The 19,350-nt window shown below is 40.5% G+C and overlaps 1 protein-coding gene across 9 annotated transcripts in view; it reads right to left on the reverse strand.

Annotated features, from left to right (window-relative positions):
- ANKHD1 (ankyrin repeat and KH domain containing 1) overlaps positions 1 to 19,350 on the reverse strand; it is a 99,451-nt gene that overhangs the window by 43,966 nt on the left and 36,135 nt on the right. For all 9 annotated transcript variants that reach the window (XM_066328909.1, XM_066328912.1, XM_066328911.1 and 6 more), the window contains exons 5-14: positions 18,694 to 18,841; positions 17,411 to 17,644; positions 15,782 to 15,876; positions 13,126 to 13,363; positions 12,714 to 12,905; positions 11,180 to 11,289; positions 2,788 to 2,875; positions 2,057 to 2,184; positions 1,750 to 1,893; positions 978 to 1,080 (exon numbers count right to left, since the gene is read on the reverse strand). In XM_066328909.1, coding sequence (XP_066185006.1) covers positions 978 to 1,080; positions 1,750 to 1,893; positions 2,057 to 2,184; positions 2,788 to 2,875; positions 11,180 to 11,289; positions 12,714 to 12,905; positions 13,126 to 13,363; positions 15,782 to 15,876; positions 17,411 to 17,644; positions 18,694 to 18,841 — 1,480 coding nt within the window. The remainder of the gene's footprint in view (positions 1 to 977; positions 1,081 to 1,749; positions 1,894 to 2,056; positions 2,185 to 2,787; positions 2,876 to 11,179; positions 11,290 to 12,713; positions 12,906 to 13,125; positions 13,364 to 15,781; positions 15,877 to 17,410; positions 17,645 to 18,693; positions 18,842 to 19,350) is intronic.

The raw sequence follows: 19,350 nt of genomic DNA on the forward strand, positions 1-19,350 counted from the left end.
CATTTTTCTGAAATCCAAAATATCAAGTCTTGCACATTCTAGGAAATAAGACAGCAAATGCATCTGAGAGGTCACACACATGGCATATGCATGGAGAGGGGCACAGCTGTAAATTCAGACACAGCAGGTACATGATGCTTTTCTCTCTTTATTTGTGCCCCTAAGGGGTTTAGGTTTGTTTGTTTGCTCTGGAAGTGCTTGGTGCTTCCTCAAACAAAGGATTTAAGCAGATCTAGCTAACAGAGCTTTGGATACTGTAATGCTTAAGATCTCCATCCAAAACTGTAGATCACTAGGAGCTGCAGTTTGTAACTTCGCACTTGAGAATCTGCTTCTCTTTCTGAGTTGACTCAGCAGATATGAAGATTTTGTTACAGAATCCACAGCTGGAAACAAATTCCCTAAATGCAATTTAGTAACTGCAAGGAGTTTTAACCAATCACTTTGACTGCATTCAAAGCAAAAACTGATGTTGTGATTACTCACTATTACTAACGCAACGAAAACTCCTGTAAGTAGATGTGCACTGGTATTTTATTGTGCATGTTTGCATTGCTGCTGATGGAACAGAAAAGGTTTGTGCATCAGGTTCATGGATAATAGCTGCAACTATTCTAGAAGACCAATGTACAATATTCAAAAGTGAACCATACCTAGAGTACATTAACTTTTTTATCTGTCTGCACTAGGGCAGTTACCACAAAGCATTTTCTTCCACAAAAAAGTGAATAAACATAATTCTAATAAATTAGAATAAGCACAATAAGGTTAGAACAACCAGTGTTGCTATACTGTAGAATGCTAGAAAATAAGGAAAAAAACTATGAACTATATAAAATAGGTTTAAGTTATACTTCATTAGAAGTGTTCAAGAACTGATGGAATGAACTACACTATGTGTAAGCTCTTTTTAATAAAATGTCCCTAGTCTATCCATTTCCAAACCACATATACTCTCTGAGTGGCTATATACTGACCTTTCACCACTCCCAAGAGAGGTGGGGAGTTGTCTTGAGGGGTCCTGTCAGGCTCCTGGGGAGGTACAACCATAGCGAGCGTATGCACCGGGACACGGGGAACCTTCAAACAAAGGCACAGACACACACTCAGGTAAAAACACCTTCTGGCAGACCAGATCTTCAAGTGTTAATACACAGGTACAGAACTACAGCATCCTCCTGTTCACTCTTCTCAAACTGCATATTCTATGCTACTTCTTGGTATGACCTGACCCTTGCTTTTTTACTGAGGACACTATGTCAAAGTTAACTGTGCTACTCTGTGCAAGATCCTAGGCAGTATTGGCTGAAAAACTGCTAATTCCTTTAGGCTTTTAATCAGCTAACTCCCCTGGAGCTGCCTCTTCAGACTACAGAATTCTGAATTTACACACTCTATTTTCTTTTATATAACAAACAGAACTAGTAACACCATGTGAGAGGTACTACCATAAGGCTTTAGAACTGTTGAACCAAAATACCAAGCAAATGCAGGAAAGAACACAACATCCTTTTGAAATCCTAGGTTTGGGACTATGCTGTCCAGGGAGCAGAAATGGGAAAAAAGCTCATGTGTTCTTCAGGTACCTGCAGGTAGCACCAGCCAATTTTCTCACTCTCTATCATTCTCATATGTGCAGGGTTTTAAAAATTTCTTCCACTGTCTATGTTCATTTTGAAATTAATTACTATGCAGGTGGTTTCTCCCAACACTGATGGTGCTATTTAAAAGAAACTCCTTATGCCTTACCTGAGACTGATCCTGAGATGGAGGTGTGAGCTGGGACAAGTCTGCTGCAGGAACCGACAGAACATTGTTTGGATAATCCAGCAAGTAAGAAACAACATTTGTGTGTCCTCCCTTGGCAGCTTCAATGAGCATTGTTGAGCCATCCTGAAGTGAGATTTTAGAAACAAAAAGCAAAAAGATGAGTTTTGCTCTCATTATGATGTAGCATCCCCATGTAAGATACATTTCTATCTTAAATTTAGTACTTCATCAGTCAGCCAGGTGGTTCTTTCAGAACCTATGAAACACGACAGCCACAAGTGAATACCTTGAGCCGATGAGTAGGATCTGCCCCGTGAGCCAGGAGAAGCTCAACCACGGCCAGGTGACCTCCAGCACAGGCCAGGGACACCACTGTGTGATCATTGTTGGCTGTAGCCCTGTTCACATTGGCACCTAGTAAAGAGATGAGCTTAGAATTAAACACAGAGAAATTCTAAAAGAAACTATCAACAAGTACAGTATTTTGTGGAACAGAGACAAACTTTACTCTTGTAATCCAATTACTTCCTACACATTTCTAGCGAAAGAGCAACAGGGATTTTGACTAACTGATTGGCTTCTACACATCCTCCTCCTCACCTTGCAAAGACAAGGAAGTTGCAACAGCAACAGTGGGCTTGTAAGTGTTAAGTGAGGGAACACATGCTGTAAGAAGCACAATTCCAAATGTTCACTCTGAGCAGCATCACTATGTGGTGCAGTTGCTACTGTTTCAGACAGTACTTGATGTGCTTTTCTGAAGGAGGAAGTGCTTTTTTTACGAAACTGAAAATACCTGCAGTACTTTTAATCTATACAACAGAGTAGGAAGAGTAACCAGCAAAATATTTTGTAATTTATTCTATCATGAACAACACGAAATTCAAAAAACCCTTAGGGGTCTGACAAATGCTCATGTACATATAACCAGAACAATTTTGAATATGGATCACAAACATGTGGCATTGTAAAGTGGCATTTTAAGCTTTTTAATTAGTTATGCAAACTAGCATTTACCTTTGCTAATAAGGAATTGCACGGTGCACAAGTGACCAGCTCGCGCAGCCTTCATTAGTGGGGTTCTCCCACCTTCAGATTCATGCTCCTAGAGAAGAAATAACAGATGTATAAATAGGCAAAAATTGTACCATTGTTTCAGCTTCTCAAGTATCTTGTGATGGGACCAGAACTACCCATCTGAGTAGACCTATCCCACAAGCAGCCTATAATAAACTGATTGGTGTCAATTTTCATGTTACCTAAAATACTAAATCACATTGTTCAAGAGGATTAGGACTGAACCCATACTGGTATCACACCAAGAAGCTTCCATACTTACAGCCCCCTTTTTATTTTAGTGTTCAAATACATAACATTCATGAGAACAGTAAGACCTTGCTTCCTTCTCAGAAAGGGTGGAACATTTAACACAAATGTCACCCTGTGTCAGGAAGTTCACAATAACTACAAACTGCAGTGCCACAGTTCAGAGAGCTGCCATGTGCTGCCAGACCTCAAAACTGCAATGATGCCTTGAGTGCACACAACACTCATAAAACATACTGAAGAGGATCAGGAACAAAAATGTGACAAATCATTGTAGGTCACAAGAAATCTCTAGGAGGACTGGAGAGTAAAACAGAAAGCTGAGAAAAGGATAATACAAACCAACAACAAGGGAATGAATGTCAAGAACGATTTTCTAATTTAAAAAGTTTCTGAATACTGGAAAGATGTGGCTGAATACAACTGTATTAGAGCAGTTACAGAACTAGACAATGTGCCTGCTATGTAGACATGATCAATACCACAAAGAATGCTGAGCAATGATATCAACCCTCCCGCAGAACAAGAGGACACAACATCATCTTCCTGGGAGTGTTTGTATGTGCACTCTACATTCAGTATTATCCTATTAAAATCACATTCAGTCTGATCAATAATATACTAGGAAAGTGTGGTTTTAAATCAAATATCTGAGCAGTCAAGCTCTTAATTCACTCTTTACTTTGTAATTGCATGTATACCTGATAGTGAAAATTAACATTTAGTACTGGCAGTGGATAACACGGCTACTTAAAATACAATCGGACGAGATTTGACAGAACAACTCAATTCCTTCCTTCATAGTTTCTGTATTCCTGAAAACTCTGCATATGTCCTTTGACATATGGCTTGCTTCGGTGGCAAGCTGCATGTTAAGTTAGTTTTCTGTTCATACACTTGAAGAAGAAAACTCTTGACTGGATCCTCTGTAAGAGGTTACATTGCCCCTCTCCTGCTTTGCTCCTCAGCCTTCACAAGAGTTCTGAGTTACTGTCCACCACTGCTTTAACAAACAGCTAAATCCCACATTAGAGCTCTGATTTCTTCGCTTTCTCAGTAACACAAGCACACACAGGCAGACAACAAACCTTACAGACTGACTACTGAAGTTACTTTTTTTTTTTTCCTTTTTCTTTTTTTGTTAATAAAATAGACTCCCCTTCCAGGGCAATGGCTGCTTAGATGTCAATAAATACCTGCTTTCTGGACAGTCTGCATGGCAAAAACATTTGCAGGACATGTAAAGCTAATTATGGTAACATGTGGCTCTACGATTGCAAGAATTAGTAGCGTGCCCTTGAGTCCTGATGCTTGCTCTGGTATTTGGCATACTTTTTCCTTTCTGAGCCATCCAAAAAGATCTGAAAAACCAGAAGCTGCTGTGTGCCTGAAGCACAGCAAACTCCCAAAGCAGCTGTGGATGCAAAGAATTCCTGACCACCACTGAGCAGGACCTGGACTCTGCTGCCTGAACTATTTCACACTCAGCTCTAAATCCTCACTGATGCAAAGATGGCAAAATTTATTTTAAGTCACCTTATTCAAGGTAGTGAAAAGCACTCTATATTGCACTGAGATGTAGCAGATAGCTGGCAGTAAGGTATAATTATTTGTAACATTCTGCATTTCTAACAGACTTCACTGTTGGAAGTCTCAAACACGGACGCCAGGAGGCTTCCTCATTTAAATGCAATGCAGTGATTCTGCCCAGTTTAACCAACTGTCACTTCCTCAAGCAGGCAGAACTTGATCCTCAGCTACTACACACTTCCAATCCTTGCAGCACCATGCACACCATCAGTCCATTTGGGTGCCCACCTGCTGTAGATCTTCAAAACTTATGGCATTTTGATGGTATTTTTCACATTGGAAGATAGAAATGCATGTTTTATTTTAAAATGAAATTAATTCTGACTTCAGCACTCTCTATAGCCCTAATAATGGATACCAAACAGCATCAACCCAAGCTTTAAGGGAAGACATCTAGGACAAGCCAAAATAAGAAGCTGAGACAGTGCAGTGCCTTTGTCTCCTTACATCCTGTCTTTTTACCTAGAATAATCATAAATTTCAAAGATTATCTATCTATATATATATATATACCTTTCTCTTTTTCAGCTGCATTAGACAATGAAAATCAGGACAGAGAAAATGGAAGTTGTCCCAAAGCACCCCCATTACCTTTCCAATGTGCTTTTCCCTTTTATTTATATGAAGTGCACTCCAATGTTTATTTTGTAATATCTAAACCCAGTAAATTGTCTTCAAACACAATCCCCTTGCCTCTCTGCACTGTAGGGCTCACCACAGCATCCTGTCTCTTGTCACTGCTCCAGCCCTGAGGAATGTGGTAATTAGTGCAATCAGGAAGAGGAAGAAAGGAGAACACCTCTGCCACATTTGGTAGCCATTCTCTAAACCCTTGGGTGATGTGCTCTCCTGCGAATTCTGCTGGCATAGAAAACACCTGAGAGGAATTTTCTGTGGGTTTGGGTAACAGATAGGAAGGGAGGAGAAAGTGAGTGTTACCCAAATCAGGGAGTTTACACTGTCTGCACCTTTTCCACTTGGACTCAAGAAGGAAATCAGATTCCAGTCAGAAATAATTATTTCCTTTCTAAATAAATCAGTACTTCCAAAAGCAGAGCAGAAGCACAGTCATCAGGAGCATCTAACAACAATCTTTGGTACTTTTTAATTCTTCTTTTTGAGTTCCTTGGTTCAGGCAATTCCAAGATCAGCTACATAAAGGCTTTTCCTGCACACAATTCTTCTTGCTTCACAAGTATTAATGGTTATATTAATTGCTAGGATAGGTGGGGTTTTTTTTTTGTTTTTTTTTGGTTTTTTAATTTTATTTTTTTTTAATGTCACATGTCATTTAAATGTTCAGGAAGAAAACCTGAACATCAGGAAGAAAATCTGTATTTTCAAAGTAAAGCCCCAACTTTTCAGTTCTTTAACAAGCCTCTCTCATCCATGACAACAGTGAATATTTAACAGAAATCTAAACATTATTCTGAACAAAATGATCTAGAGAAAGCTTTTGATTCAAAAAAAATAGTTCCTAACACTTTGCTGATTTTCAAGGCTGAACTGCTATTCCAGCAGTCACCGACCTACCTGCCCCAAACAGCCTTCCTGAAAACTGAACCAGGCCTCTAGTTTAAAGTGAACACCTAAAAACGGAAAACCTTAGAGGAAACAGATTTAAGAGGGCTGCTATCAATGAGATACTGCATTTGGGATATTATTTTTTTAAAACCAGTTTTAGAAAACCTAACTGAAGGGAAAATACAGAACAAGAATGCTCCATCAAATCTGCACAATGAGTCTCTAGATCTTTGAAGAGACTGATGCCTTCAAGCCACGATTGTCCTTCGCATGTATCCTGAGGTTGCAGCTTACAAGCCTCAAAGGCCAACCTCACCTGATGCCTGCCTGGCTCTATACCCTCCAAAACTGTCTTCCTAAAGTCCTTCTGCTTGTCTTGCAGAAGAAAAAAGAAGAACACATGGCTCTTGCTCTATAAACAAACATTCCTGGTCATGAAGACCTGGAATGTGAACTTGGTGATGAGATCCACCAGCCGAAAACTGGTTTGCTGGCATGAGGCAGGCAAGAACGATGGTAAGACCAAGCAATGAAGCTCTCATGAGTTCAGACTCCTACCATGAGCCATTCAGAGCCACAAAGGTCAGACAAGATGGATCTTTGCTCACTACTGGCAAAATGAAGAATTTCATTGTACTTTTCACTATCCAGAGAGTGCAACAGACAAAAAGTATTGATTACAAAAATGAGCTTCACTTGTCCTACCACACTTTATCTACACAAGACTAAGGGCCAAGTGTAAAAACGTCAGAAATCCCTGACCTTCTCGATGGTTCAAAAACCAGTAAAGAACATAACACCTTGGATTCCTTGCTGTAACAGCAACACAGCAACCTCCAGAGCTGCTGAATTCAAATCCAAGAAAACTGCCTGCTTTTGTAGATGTTTAAATGGTGCCTCATACACAATGCAGAAACCCACAGTCTGTCACACACATCAAGGAAAGTGAGCTTTTCATTTAGGAGCCACATTAGTGTGAAGGATGTTATCACCTGAAGGCAAAACAATGATCCCTGCCGTGACATAAACATGTCATGTAAAAGCACTGTGTCACAGCAGAAGAATTAAGAGGTAGTCTGGCTTGTGTGTTTGGGGGTTTTTTGCAATTAGTATTATGTGGATGCCAGGTAGCCAGTATTAGTCTTCCAAGCAAAGCAAGATGTGGAATCTTAACAAGTATTGAAGAGTTTTGGGGAGATCACGACAGTGCAAAATGAGAAAAATAAAAGAATGATGCCGTCCTCATGGGTTCTCTTCCATCTCTCAATTTCTGCATAAAAGGTCATATATCTCATGGAAAAAGATAATTGCCATCACTAGATCAACTGCTAACTAGCACAGCCTCATGTACAGCTGCAAGAGGGTCCAGGTTAAAAAAAAAAACCCAATTTAAAACTCTTTTCTGTATTTCCCAGATGAGAAAAGCTGAAATGATCTCACTGTCCAAAAAAGAACATCTCTCTTTTGTTTGCAGCTCCATTGAAACAGACAAAGATGCAACCACCTCGTCAAGAGCAGTGCTGCCTTCAAAAGGGACACCAGAATCTCCTTTAATCCAGGTGTGATTCTACATCAAGAGGGAACAGTAATCCAAAAAGGTCCTTTTAGCTTATTGAAAGGTAAGCAGCTTAAAAGCAGGATATCACTTCTCATTAAATATCACCAATACTCATGGTGAGATTTACAGTCCTTAACCTGGTGCCTGTGGGAACATTTATCTACCTCCCACGTCTTACCTTACACAACCCTTGAGATGAAGGTAACTGCTGGAAAAGACATAAAGAAGAAACAGGAAAAAAAAATCTTATAGGAAAAATTATCCTCTCCCCTTTGAAACTAGACAATCCTTGCCACACTGGTAAATACATGTATTACTGAACTGCTGGATATTTTTTCCTGAAATCACGAAACCATATTTCTGCTTCCAAAAAATGCTTTTATAAACTTGTATTTCAGAGTTTTAATCTCCAAACTTTTACTCACACAGATCATAAAATCTAAACTAGCTGTTTGGCCCCCATAAAGGTTGCAAAAAAGTAAAATCTACATTTGATCCAGTGGTAGGAGCTCAAGCTGAGAGCCTGGAGGTCCTTACTTCTGAAGGGGATGGGAGAAGTAGAATGTAACTGTGGCACAGATGGGATCACAGGCTGAAGGCTTCAGATGTGCCTCAGATTCAGTCATTCATACACTTGGCAAAACCGAGCTGATTTCAAAATGCATACATTAACAAGAAAAGGTGCAGGCCTGCCAGCTAGTTTTGCTACAGATTTTGACAGGCTAACTTTGTAAGGACATGGAAAAGATCCCCTAAAGAAGGGCATCAGAAAAGCACAGAAGAATTGTTAACATGCCAGACTTCACAAACAATTAGTCACAAGGAGACAAATCCAACAAAGTACCACAGAGGACTGAGCAGTTCTCCAGCAGAGAGATGAGCACTCTGACACTGCTCATTTCTAGTACTACTTGTCACTGCAGAGCTTTAAGGAAAAATTAACAACAAACTGAAGAAAGTTCATCCCAGCCATTTTTTTTTTTTTTTTAGTTCTCCTGGTGCTTACAAAGCCACATTGCTTAATGAATGTAACAGAGCTCTCAAGATCTTCACTGGTTCCTGAACTGAATGATATATTTGATATCTAGGCCAGAGGACCTGTCCCTGAGAAGCAGCAGTTCCTGTTTTCACTCATCAGAACCAACAGCTGATTGTGCTGAGATGTGGTGGTAAATGACCACTCCCAGTTCACACAAAATTCTACCGAGACCAGAATCACTTTTCCTAAAACAATCACAGAATGATCTGGGTTGAACAGAACTTTCCAAGACCATCCCATCCAACATCCCTGCCATGGACCAGGACACCTTCCTGGCTGCTCCTGTATAATTTTACTGTTTAGGACATAACCAGTATCTTCCTCAGAAAGAACTGCCTTCCAACAGGAAAAGAGGTTGCATGTCCAGCTCCTCAGCGACTCTGAATTAAACCTCAGGGATAAAAATGAAAGTTTCTGGAAAACAATGACCATGTGCAAGCAATCCCAGGACACAGGAATGAAAAAGGAAGGAAAGAAAATCAACAGGAGATGTGCTTTCTTTTGCTGTGTCTGAACACCAGCAGTAAAGCAAAATTAACTGTACAAATGTAGACAGACCAGCTAAGTCCAGATCTTCAACTCCTTCCTGGGACAACTTAAAGGAATCACCTGAACTCATTGGAATGAAAATTGAAATCTAGAAGAACAGTCTTCCATGGTACTGCCAAAGAAGCTTTTTCATACCCAGCAGTAAGGTAACAGCCTTCAGAGCCCTCCCTCAGCCCATGACAAACAACAAATCTATTTGAAACACCTCCCAACTTTGAATAGAGCAAAGCAACACAAGAATTTGAACAAAAGCTCCTTCAAACCAGAGGCACTTGCTATCAGCATCACTACCATTCTGCAGGCATTTCCCAATTAACTTATAATCAGAATTCAAAACTGGCAGATTTATATTGCAGGTCTTTCTTCCTTTCAAAGCAATTTTTCTTTGCTTCATTACTCTGTTTTCCTTGCCTGTTCCACATTTTCATTGGCAGTACAAGAAAATGCAGCAAAAATACAACTTTACTTTAGAAAGGACCAAGATTGTCCTCTGCAATACTGAGAAGCTGATGCTGATGGCCACAAGCACTGCTCACCTTACTGATGGGAGGGCAGGAAATGATACAACTCCAAAAATCTTAAGTGACATTTAAGCAGCAGCTCTTGCATGTTTTAAAGTTTATGCACAGCAATTATTTTTAAATTTTATTTTCATATCAGGCTTTGCTCCCCATAATGAGATACTCCATAGGTTTTACCTTTATATAACCAAGTACTTCAGTCTTGTTTTTAAAATATCCAATAAACCCCCTCAAACCCATCCTGCCTCTATTAGAGTGGCTCATGTTCAGTATCCAACAATAAATTCAGCTAAGTGCCATAGGCATGCCAAAAATCCCACAAACTCCTCCATTAATATGACTTTCCTCTCTGGTAAGAGCAAATAAAGCTGAATATTACTGACATTACTGCAGAAGAATTAATAAGCCCTAAAAAAAAAAAGCAGCCTCAAAAAAAGAGTAGAAATATTATTCCCAATTACCGTATTAGTTTATTTTTATTTCTAAATAAAAACAACAAAAAACCCCTCCATTAATGACTGAAATTTAATTAACTTCAATACTATGCTGATTTATAAGATTCAATGATAAACTTTTCTGGCATATTTGTTTTTTAAAAAAGAACAAAAATTCCAGAACATCCAACCAAAACCCCAACCCAACCCCCAAGCAAATATAACACAGAAGCAGTGAGTACATATGGGGAAAAAAAATAAGAGAATATTCCTCCTAGGCAACAAAAATAACAATCTTTCCTGCTTGATCCTTGTTTGACATAAGGCTCCTAAACACCTTTGGAAGACTAAAGCATGAGTTGTTTTTACTAATTAAAAGTCAAATGTTATATCCCTGTAGCTGGTGAAGATGCAGTTTTGGGTCTCCACTATGTAATATGAAAATGACAATTATGTAAACAATTTAGTTTACATTACAGAAAATAATGGGGAAAGCAATGTGCTAAACTCAAGAGTTAGAAGAAAAAAAAATCAGATTTTGCTGATCAGTTAAAATACATTGTTTGGGGTTTTTGTGTAGTAGTTTGGACAATTTAAGAGACTAAGAGTGTTCAGAGACCAACACTGACATAGAGAAGCAGCAGTTTCTAATACTAAAGCATTTCAAATTCAGAGCAGATTACCCCTTTTATTTTGTAGACCAAACAGAATATGCAGGCTTTAATAAAAGCTCCTTTCATGCCTCTTTTCAGAGCCATATTATGAATCTCTATTCCTAAGCTCATCACTGTGTTCTCTAAGCACACTGACTTGGCCTTACAGTTGGAAACCAAAGCACTTTGCCCACAAGATACAGCAGAAGCCTTACCAGATCAGCACCAGCCTGAAGCAACACATCTGCCACATCTGTGTGTCCATTTTCACAGGCGTAGGTCAAAGCTGTATCTCCCGTTGCTGTAGTGGCATGAACATTAGCTCCTACAAACACAACATTTTTTTCATATTGGACATGCCCTTATCAAGTATTTCACATCAGATAAACACAAAAATCTCTGACAACAGCTATATCCGACTGACCAACAGCCTCCACAGTCCAAGAGCATTGCTCTCATGGCAAAAATTGCTCTCATAATGAAAATACTCCAAGAGGAGGAGGTATGCCAAGGCCAGGGAAAAAAAGCATGACTGACAATCTAAGCAGTTAAACCTATATGCTCATTTATTCCTACAGTCCCTCTACAGCAAGAAGGATTTCAGTTGTTACATCAGACAGTTTTGCAGATTGTCCATTTGACTCAGAGCTCTATGCCAAGGGAAACCAGACAAAATGCACGTCACTGAATTAGTATTAATACAACAGACCCATACACTTCCACAAATTTCCCTTCTTTCCTGCTCTTTAAAATAATTTGCTTTAAAACTATTTTGTTGAAATAATTTGTCCAGCTTCATATACACTAACTCTGTGAAAACTACAGATGACTCTTCATACATAACACATTATCCTTAAAAAAAGAAATGCCAATGTGATTAGCTATTTTCTTATTTTTAAGGTGTGAGGTATTATTAGAGACTCCCTGATGCCAAAACAAGACTCCTTAATCAACTTTCTACACTATCAGCAGTGAAGTGCAGGCAGTGAGCATTCCAAGGGAGCTGGTGACAGGTGTCACATGCTGGTGTCACTGCACCAAGTGGCACAGTTGTTACTGTCCCTCGATGAGCAGGGAGCTTTACTTTCTAAAATTACAAATCCAGCCAATTTTATGCTTATTCTTAGAAGAGCATACAAATAAATCACCTTCCACAACAAGGAAGATATCTCAAATATAGCTCCTTTTTATTATTTTAAGCAGAATACTTTAGACTCTACCAACTTTATAAACTGAAATATGAACATCGAAGCATCATTTTACCCCAAACTCCAGCAAGATTTAATTTTTACCACTGTATAATGTAGCTGTAAAGCTCATTCGTCACAGAAACTCAGCACATTCCAGAATCTATCTTGCATACTACTTCCCAGCACACCATTCCTAAAGAACTGGTTATTCAGGGAGACTGAATGCAGATAACCAGGCTTAGTCAAGGCTGGAGTAGCAAGCAAAACCAAGCATTACCTGTATTAAAATTCTGTCCTAGATGCAGATAGCTGGAAACAATGTTTCTAATGAATGTGGATGCTTACTAGATATGGAACAGGATCACCTGCTCCAGGAGGCATTTTCCTCTGTTAACAGTATCAAATGATACTGAGGTGCAACATAGGCTTTTTCCTTCTTGCTATGCTATGTAAGGATATTATTTCTTCCTACAACACTGCCACTATCAAAATCACAGGCATCTTCCAAATCATACAAAACACATCAAGTCCATGGTATCTGTGGGCTCTGAATACATACCTGCTGCCAGCAAGTATTTCACCAGTTCAAGATGACCCTCTTGAGCAGCTTCCATCAAAGGTGTTGAGCAACCAAGCTCTATATCAGCTCCTGCCTTAATAAGGAAGTCAGCGACTTCAGAGAAGCCTCCACAGCAGGCCAGGGTCAGGGCTGTTTCCTGCGTTTCCTCTGTCTGTGCGTTAATATTTGCCCCTGGGAAACAAAACAGCCATTACTGCCCTGGCCACACGCTGCCTGGGTGGGGGGTGAATGCTCATCACTCCACAGCAGTTTGGGTGTTTGAGCTCTGTGCTGTGGGCACAGCAGTGAGCAGTGCCAGCCCCACACTACATCAGAGCAATCCGCACAGGACACCTGTTGGCCACGGATCACACTGTGTCCTTCTGAGCGCTCCACGGCCAGGGGATCTCACCTTGTGCCAGCAGCAAGGCCACCATCTCTTCGTGGCCTTCCCGGGCAGCTTCCATCAGAGGTGTGTAACCTTCATCATTGACCTCCTCCAGGTTGGCTCCCCGCTCGATGAGCAGCGCTGCCAGCTCCACGTGCCCCCCGCAGGCGGCCAGGGTGAGCGGGGACTCGAAGGAATCCGCGGGCATGTTCACCTGGGCACCGCTGTCCAACAGCAGCCGGGCCACCTCCACGTGCCCGTCCTGCAAGCAAAGGGCACCCACGGGTCACACGGCACTGAAGTCACCTGATGCTGTAGTTACAACCACTATCACACCAGGCCTGAAAATGATCCTACAAAGGCAGGGCCTTTTTGCTTATCATGGTTTAATTATGACAACTACGGTAATACTTGGACCTCGCCAACATTTAGGTTTCCACCAACATCCAAGGCAGGTTTAAATGCATGAGGAAAAAAGAGCTAGATACATGCTGGTGTTTCTATTTCTTGAGGGAAAAAGAATCATGGCACAAGACTTAACTATCCAGCACAATCTTTGAGTTGCAACAGTACTAGAGACAGCAAGCAAGTGCTGTAAGTAATAAACCCACTCCATGACTAAAGCTCAAAACAAGCTTCAGAAAAAAGGGTTTTCTCATTCTTTGTAGTAGTAGTTGATTCATGACTTCTACAGACAAAAAAACCCAAAGAAGCAAGTCCCAATTGGCAACTTCTAGACCTTGGGAAAGATACCTGCAAAGAAACTGAAGTAGGTAACAATAAGGCAGGTAACACGAAGAGAGACTTGGAAAAGCTCTTAAAGGTGACTGAAAAATGCCTTGGAGTGAAGCCATAGAATAAGAGAATTAGGATTGCCAGAGCTGTCTGAGTCCTTACCAATCAAAGCACATCTGTCAGCTTCTCAAGAAAGTATTGTTAAACTTCCTTCTCAGTTACTGGAAATAGACCAAGTACCTAAAATCCATATTTGACTGAAGGTGTAGTTGGTAGAGAGCCACAACATCGGCTAAAGGGGAAAGATTAAGTTGACCATGAAGCAGGTCGTAGGTAACCTGAGATGGACAGCAATCAGGGGTGCACATTAAACACAGGCTGTTGTTCTCAGAGGGTTGGCTAAAAGCCAACAGCCACCTCATTAGAGGCATTACCCTACCTGTGGCACTGTCCTGACCAAAACAAACTCTGAGGCACCTATAAAAGAATTGGTGATCACAGACCAGACATCTGAGCAACCTGTACCTGCTGCATTCCTTAGATGGAAAGAGATGAAGACTGGGAACAGTCACAACAATTTGGTGGAACAGCTCCCTTGTGCAAGGGTGCAGAAGAATGATAACAAGAAACAAATTCCTTGTTATGGAGTTCGGACTTCAAAGGTCATCTTCCTTTCTGCTGCTTTCAAATGTCAATACACACTCTGTAATTTCAGAACACCTAGTCTGAAACACCGAAGAGCTGAAAACACACAGGCAAACCTCACAACTCTGTCCCCTAAGTGAGGTGCTTCACGGCCTCCAAATCAAGCCAGCCCTTGGACTGTTTCACCAGGAAACTAAGAAAAAGCAAACAAAAACCCCAACTGAAACAGAACAGTGAGGCTGATTAACCTTTAGCCTGCAGTCATGCTGCAATCTCCTTTAGGTGACAGCATGCACCCACTGTCCTTCTGAATTCCTTACTGGCACCAGGCTCTCCTGCAGGGAAGGCTATTCAAGGATACAATTACCAGCTCACTATCAGAAGGCTTGGACACGGCTCCCCATTTTACAACCTGACCTTGGTCGCTTGCATCATCACCTCACAACTGCACTGAAAGAACATTTGATCCTCCAGCTCTCAGCAGACTGGGGGGAAACTGCAGCCTATCTTCCAAGGATTACATGCTACCGGGAGAAAATTCAATTTCCCTCTCTTTGCTGTGCTTCCTAGGGAAACAAGGTCTCTGTCCCTTCTTTAAAGAAGTTCTCCATCCTGAAGAAGAGAGAAAAGGTCATCCAAGGCCTGTATAGAAATGGCTGCAGATATGCTTTGACACAATAGCACACTCTTTATTAAGATGGTGCTCTTGGATTTTTCCTCAATGGCTGCATTGAAATTATGTGGACAGTTGCTAGATAACTAAGGACTACATTATTTTTCAAAATAAAATGGTAGAGCAAAAGAAAAACCTCACAACCTCATTTCCAGAAGCCTAGAAGAGAGCAAGTCATCTCTCCATGCAAAACACTTCCTGCAGTGATGAACAGACAATTGTAATGCATGAATCATACAGCTCAGTGCACTTCTGGAAGGCTCATTCCACAACACACTGAGAGACCTTATTTATAAAAACAAAGGTAGAAAACACACTAAAAAAAAAAACAAACTCCCAAACTAGTGACTTGCATGACATCACTGCACTGCAGATTAGTCACCCCTAAAGTTCACACAAGGCACATTTAAAACACCACATCATCCCCCCAAAATTAGGGTATTTTTTTCTTTGTGAACAGTTAGACTGAGAAGCTGGTGGGAGCTACAGTAAGCACTTTTTTAAAACAACAACACACATATTCACTTGCAGCCCCCAAACAGTTTGTTACCCAAGGCTCACTCTATTTTATCACCTCTGGCATTCCTCTCTCCCTGAGGAGGGAGCAGTACAAACAAAGGTATTTACCATGCAGGCCTCCATCAGCGCCGTGTGCATCTCATCTGTTTTGTGTTCTTGATCAGCTCCAGCTTCAAGCAAAAAACGAACCATATCTAAATGGCCTTCAAATGAAACAGATCAAAATAAATAAGCATTCCACATTGCCAACTTTTAGCAGTACAGACAATACACTTCAGGAAATCATTCAGATTTTCAGTTTGCTGTTACAATCTTTACAAGTTATAATTGGCAAATCTGGGCTTTTAAAGTACTCTTTGAAAAAATACCAATGCAAATGAGTCAGCAGCCTTCTGAAAGCCTTTCCCAAAGATCCTGCTCAGCTGTGAGATGAACACAGACCTGTCTAGTTCAAGTTTACACAAGAACCTTTCCTTGTGACTTCAAGCTACAAAACTGTGCTTATTCTCTATCTAACTGTACAGTGATAGATCATTTCAGAGTTCAAAGGCTGTATACAACTGGGGGGATTATCTTTTAGGGATGGGTCCATGTAGATCTGAACTTAACTTTAAGCTTTTAGTAACACTCACAGACATATTTCTGAGAACTAAGATACACACATTATATCATATTATCTGACATTATTTTTAAAAGCTTCTGCTAAGCTTTACCAAAACTTGATTTCAACTTTATTATGGTTTCTGTCATTTTTGAAATTGCCCCTTCTAAGTTTTTAGCCTGTTGATGAGCATTCTTCTCCTAAGGAAGACTTAATCTTATATAAACTGACAAGAAAACAATCAAGCATCTTGTCAAAGATAATACAGGACATCTCTGTCATTCAAGGTTTTACATTCCATGACTCAATTAGGTTCTGGGTCAAAAGAAACAAGAATGACCCTCCAACACATTCAGGGGTACTATTACTGGCATTTCCCTGTAAGGAATTACCATATGCTGTAGGAAATCCATGACAAATCCAGATGCAAGTCCTCAGATAGAGTATACATAGTGTTTTACCTCAATCCTAACCACAGAGGCAAAGCCCAAAGTTACTATGGCAATAATCCACATCCTTAGTTTCTATTTGTAGAAAAACAATGGTTGGAAAGCAAACCATAGAAGCACAGTGGATCACCACTGCACTGTTGATTTACATAGAAGCTTTAAAGAGCAAAAGAAATTAAATCCAAAGTCCCTAAAAGTTTGTCATACTTAAGAATTCATAGACATTCTCACAAACTACTCTGAAAGAAAAGAATCCAGTAATAATGAAAGCATTGTGTCCCCATCAGATATTACAGAAACACACATTCCAACTTTGCATCTTCTGAAGAACCAATAGAGATGTTTGCAGAATTCACACACAGTTGGTGAAGGAACTGGGAATGAAGTAAGGAAAGTGGCAGTGGCTAGAAGGAGAGAATGGTGGTGTGTCTAAGCACAATTTTGGACATTGCCAGTTACATGTTTTCGTCTGCAACATGTCAAACACATCCACCACATTCAGACACAAACACAGACTAAATACCACTACACCACAGAAGAGCATTTCGTGACACTGAGTTTAAAACCAAAATCCAGTTTCGTAAAACTCTTAGGAAGATATTCAAAGTATTGCTGAAAGTTTCAGTCAGATAAATCCTAGCATTTAAATTTAAACAAAAAACCACAAAACAAGGCAAGAGACAATACCTTTATAGCATGCGAGTGTAAGTGCACTTTCTTTGAACTCGTTGGAGTGAGTGTTGATTCCTGCACCATATTCCAGCAATACTCTTGCCACCTCGACATGCCCTGCACTGGCTGCCTCCATCAGGGGGGTATGGCCATTCTCATTGTGGTCTTCTATGTTAGCACCAGCTTTCAGTAGCACCTTCACCACGTCCACAAAGCCCCCGGCACAGGCGTACGTCAGAGCTGTGTTCCCTGGGGATGAGAGGTTACATGAGAGCCCTTTCCATCACCCACTCCTAACATGGGGAAGGAGATCAGTGTTATCAGCTCAGCACAAACCCAGGGACATCACCACCAGCAGCCTGGCACCTCACAGCAATGTTACTCCAGCCCATCATTCCAGGCTGGGGAAAAAATCCCAAATAACCGTAACAAAGCCACTATTACAAATCAGGATTTTTTTCAGTTTGAATGTTAGATTTCCTACTATAGCACACAAAACTAGATCAAATAAACACACACATAAAGACCAATGGGTAATTTTTACTGTAGAGTTGAGGGCATGTTTTTTTTGTTTTGTCTTTTTTTTTTTTGCCTAAGATTGTATTCTGTAATTCCTTGAAAATCTTCTACTGGCTGGCTGAGAAAAAATTTATAATTTAAAACTCTGGTACTGTAAGTGACAGACACTCACATATGGCTCATGTTTTAAATGCTACAATCAGTTTTAAGGTAACTTTGCTTAACATGGCTAAACAGAAAGATAAAAGAGTATCTCGTAGTTCAGACAGCAGTTGCTCGAAAATTTGAAAAAGTTTAAATTCTAGCTTAATAAACAGCATCCAACTGCAGATTAATGCTGTCAGTGAGGTTAGTTAAGCTGCAGTCAAGATCCAGCAATACAGAGAACATTCAATACACTCAAAGAATTTTAACTCCTCTTTGGTAAGAAGGAATAAACAGAGAGAACTGGTGTTGATGGGATGTGTCCCATGGCCATCTTACTGGGTAATTTTGGATTATACCAATGAGAAAAGATAAACTTCATGTATTTTTCTTGCCCTCCAACACTAGAGTGTTTTTTACAGGAACAATGCTTTCCATTAGAATTTATATTAAAATGCATCTTTAATAATAGCCAGTTAAGACTCCTAACACATTCACTAGAGATCTGGTCTATTCCTAACAGTTCCTGTCACGTTTTCTTGTGAATGGAAGTGTTAGACAAAAACACAGATGTTCAGAAGAGCTGTGTGCCTTATGTGCCAGCCTTACTAACTGTGCTCCTGCTCCCCAGTTACCTGTGGAGGACTGTGCATTGACATCTGCACAGTGGACAAGGAGGAGTTTGACAATATCCACGTAGCCTCCGCTGGCAGCTGCCATCAAGGGAGTGATGTCGCCTTTATTCCCCCGATCTTCAACATTGGCGTGCATGGCCAGAAGCACCTAGGGGCAAAATTCACCACAGTGAGCAGATTGGAACACCAACCAATTGTTTTTAGTTCTCTAGGGTTTGTGAGACTGGTTCCCCAGGCAGCTGCCACGTCCCCTCACATCCCCAGGACCATTCACAGTGACTGCCTGCACTGGGCTCTGCTGCAGAAAACCCTGAGTTTCTGCATTTCTTCATCTAAGTTCCAGTGAAATACTGACATTTTCAAAAGTCACAAGGCAACTCATTGACCAGAATGACAGCACAGAAACTGTCACCTGCAATAGTGACCAGGGCACCCACAGGTCAAGCTCACAGATGAGAAGTTCTCTCCCTGTCCTGTGTTTTGGCACCAAAATGTGAAGTTGGGCATTTCCAAGAACTATCACCTAAACATTTCAAAACAGCTGCCCTTAGATACAGAAGCAATATAGGTCAAAATTAACAGAAATTAATGCACAGTGGATACAAATGTGATTTAAAAAAAGGATTGTGTGACTGAGACATGAGCTTTTAGAAGGTA

This window comes from Sylvia atricapilla, chromosome 14 (genome assembly GCF_009819655.1).
Source record: "Sylvia atricapilla isolate bSylAtr1 chromosome 14, bSylAtr1.pri, whole genome shotgun sequence".
Classification (NCBI taxonomy): Eukaryota; Metazoa; Chordata; class Aves; order Passeriformes; family Sylviidae; genus Sylvia; species Sylvia atricapilla.